Here is a 3,262-nt window from a genome sequence, read left to right as displayed (position 1 = left end):
TACATGACAATATGGGACTTTTTCATTAAATAATATTGAAAAAGTTTTTAAATTCATTTGAAAGTCTTGATGGTTTTTACAATAAAAATATTAAGAATCAGGGTGCCTGGGTGGCTCAGTCGGTTGAGCAACTGCCTTCGGCTCAGGTCATGATCCTGGAGTCCCGGGATCGAGTCCCGCATCGGGCTCCCTGCTCAGCAGGGAATCTGCTTTGCCCTCTGACCCTCCTCCCTCTCATGTGCTCGCTCTCATTCTCTCTCTCTCAAATAAATAAATAAAATCTTTAAAAAAAAAAAAATTAAGAATCATTATCCTAAGTTGCAAGTTTTTCTGCAGTAGGAGTGACTGGTATTCTTTCCCCCTTTACATGTGAGGTCGGTCTACCCTGTATTATGTTTAATGTGTAGAATAATACATATACTGAAAATCATTAGAAAATCTGCAAATATTTTATTTTTTCAGACATTCATGTTTTAAACGGAATATATTGTTTTACAAAAGACTCGCAACCTGTTAAAAAATACCTAAAAAAAGATGTGTGTGAAAAAACACATCTAGAAATTTTTAAAAATTGTGAATATAAGTTGTCATTCAGAATTAAGCAAATTGCTGAAACCGAGACGGGTTTGTTTCCTTCCAACAATACAGCTCACGCACCTCATCGTGATTTCCGTGATCCCCCCCATACTTAAGGAGTCCATGCCTGCATGACCCAGGGTACTGTTTGCACACAGCAGTCTTTGTGGTTTCCATTGTGGATCATATGTCTTGAAGGTACTATTCATAAAGAACAATGAAATAGTAGGGCTACAAATGCACAATTCCACATTTTTATGTAGGAAATACTTAAAATGTTAAGTTATATCAGCTATTGTGGTGATTGAGTTTAAATATTCCTGCAGGGTCAGGAACAAACCAGCTTTCCCATAAGTCATTGTGAACACTAGGGAAGTCCCAAGGTTTATGTCTTCCATTCCAGTGGAGTAGTTTTGCTTCCTGCAGAAAATGCTCCGAATATCTGGTATCTGGATTCCAGCCTTCATGATGTTTAAAAGAAAGTAATAGGCTTGTTAGAAAGTACAATTTTTATATTGAAAAGTGAGTACAAGTCCATTATTTTTTTTAAGATTTTATTTATCGGGGCGGCTGGGCGGCTCAGTCGTTAAGCATCTGCCTTCAGCTCAGGTCATGGTCCCAGAGTCCTGGGATCGAGCCCTGCATTGGGCTCCCTGCTCAGCGGGAAGCCTGCTTCTCCCTCTCCCCCTCCCCCTACTTGTGTTCCCTCTCTTGCTGTCTCTCTGTCAAATAAATAGATAAAATCTTAAAAAAAAAAAAAGATTTTATTTATCAGAGAGAGGGAGGGGGAGAGAGGGAAGGTCCTGGGATCATGACCTGAGCCGAAGGCAGACGCTTAATGACTGAGCCACCCAGGCGCCCCTTGTTTTAGATTATCTTTCTGTGAAAGAGAATTTGATATTTTTTTAAAACTGAAAATCCCTTAATTAAGAGAGGGTGGATAGCTGGAGTTGTGTGTTAGTCCAGCTTAACATGATGCAAGAAAAAAAAAGCCATCTTCTATTAGAAACATAGCTGTGAAGGCGGTCGCGGAAGAGGAGCTAGGTGTTTCAGGCTGTGGTGACATAATGGGAATAATTATCAACTTCCAAAGACTCTATACAAAGGAAATGCTCATTTGGGAAGAAGCACCTTATAGTCTCCACCTGGGGACATCATCTGTCTGCTCCATGATCGGAGGACTCCCTATGGGCTTGCAGTTTGCTTTTAGCTAAATATATATCATACATTTTTAAAATCTTAAGCCTACCTGCTTAGACCCAAACTTAATACCCATTAGTGTTACATTGCTTTCTGCTTCCAAAACGCCCTAAAACTGAATCATTTTTCAAATGATTTCTGTGTAGATTTACTTTGCAGACTTCCCTGATTCCAAAACCTTCACAGATGTAGTCTCTGTTCTACAAAGAAAAATGATTTCTTTCCCTTAGGAAGATTCTGCGCCTTCCTACTTACCAGTTAGATATTTCATAAAATGTGATTGAGACTCGGGCGCCTGGGTGGCTCAGTCGGTTAAGCGACTGCCTTCAGCTCAGGTCATGATCCTGGAGTCCCTGGATCGAGTCCCACATCAGGCTCCCTGCTCGGCAGGGAGTCTGCTTCTCCCTCTGACCCTCACCCCTCTCATGTGCTCTCTCTCTCTCATTCTGTCTCAAATAAATAAATAAAATCTTTAAAAAAAAAATGTGATTGAGACTCTGTTCAAGATCATAGAATGCTCTAACCTTATCAATCTAAGCTCCGCATAACTATTCCTACACAACCTTTTTTATAGACCTACAACTTTGATGGGATTTTCTGCACATTCATTTCATGGAAATAATGATATTTGACCTAACAATGAACCCAACATTATTATAAATCAAACCAGATGGAACACTAGTGTCCTTAACTTCCCTGTGTTGCCTCTGTGTGCGTGCAGATGCTCAGGAAAATCGAGGAAGATTCTGGTAATGAGGCAGAAGCAAATCTGTACAGAATCATTAAGAGGAGACAGGACCCAGCTTCTATAGTTTTATGTGCCCCTTCTTTTAAAAGGGAGAGTAAGGGACATACCACCTTGCAGGTTGTTCTGAGAATTAGAACTAATATTCACCTTTGTCACCAAAACCTAGCTCAGTTCTTTACAGTGTAGAAGGTACTTAGTAAATATACATCCATAAGCCATTGTCTCCAATTCTAAAATAATGCCCAAATGTCTGAAAACAAAAGGATTTTTAATAACTTTTTTGGTAGCAAAACCTAGATCCCACTCAGAGTATTGCATAACATAAATGTATGCATCACATTACCTTTTTAAAATTCAAAAGCTTTCTCATTTCTAAACAGGTCTGGCCCAGTGCTTTTGGCTAAGGGATTGTGGCCATGTGTTTGAACGAATGTGTCTTCTGCGCCAGGCTCTGTGCTAAGCAATTTACATGTATTAGATAATTTATTCCTTACAAAAACTTTATAAGGTTCTATTAGCTTCAGTTTACAAATGGAGAACTAAGGTACAGAAAGGTTGAATAATTTGCCCAACATAGGTAATAGCAGAGTTGGGATTCCAGTCCATATCGCAGAGCCTGCACTCCTGCCGTGAGGACTGAATAGAAGACTCACATGGTACACAGTCAGGAGTCAACTTTTTAAACGAGAAGTTTCGAGCGATCTAGATGCATCATAAACCATTATGCTAATTCGTTTG

The 3,262-nt window shown here is 39.6% G+C and overlaps 1 protein-coding gene across 2 annotated transcripts in view; it reads right to left on the bottom strand.

Annotated features, from left to right (window-relative positions):
* Positions 1-427: 427 nt before the first annotated feature.
* Positions 428-3,262, bottom strand: part of GLT8D2 (glycosyltransferase 8 domain containing 2) — a 35,004-nt gene continuing 32,169 nt past the window's right edge. For both annotated transcript variants that reach the window (XM_034987701.1, XM_034987702.1), the window contains exon 10: positions 428-1,037. In XM_034987701.1, coding sequence (XP_034843592.1) covers positions 865-1,037 — 173 coding nt within the window. In that variant the 3' untranslated portion in view covers positions 428-864. The remainder of the gene's footprint in view (positions 1,038-3,262) is intronic.

The sequence above is a fragment of the Mirounga leonina genome, unplaced genomic scaffold (assembly GCF_011800145.1).
Source record: "Mirounga leonina isolate KUSES-001 unplaced genomic scaffold, KU_Mleo_1.0 Mir_418, whole genome shotgun sequence".
Taxonomy (NCBI): Eukaryota; Metazoa; Chordata; class Mammalia; order Carnivora; family Phocidae; genus Mirounga; species Mirounga leonina.
Note: the sequence above shows the minus strand (reverse complement) of the source record. Positions and strands in the feature narration are given on the sequence as shown.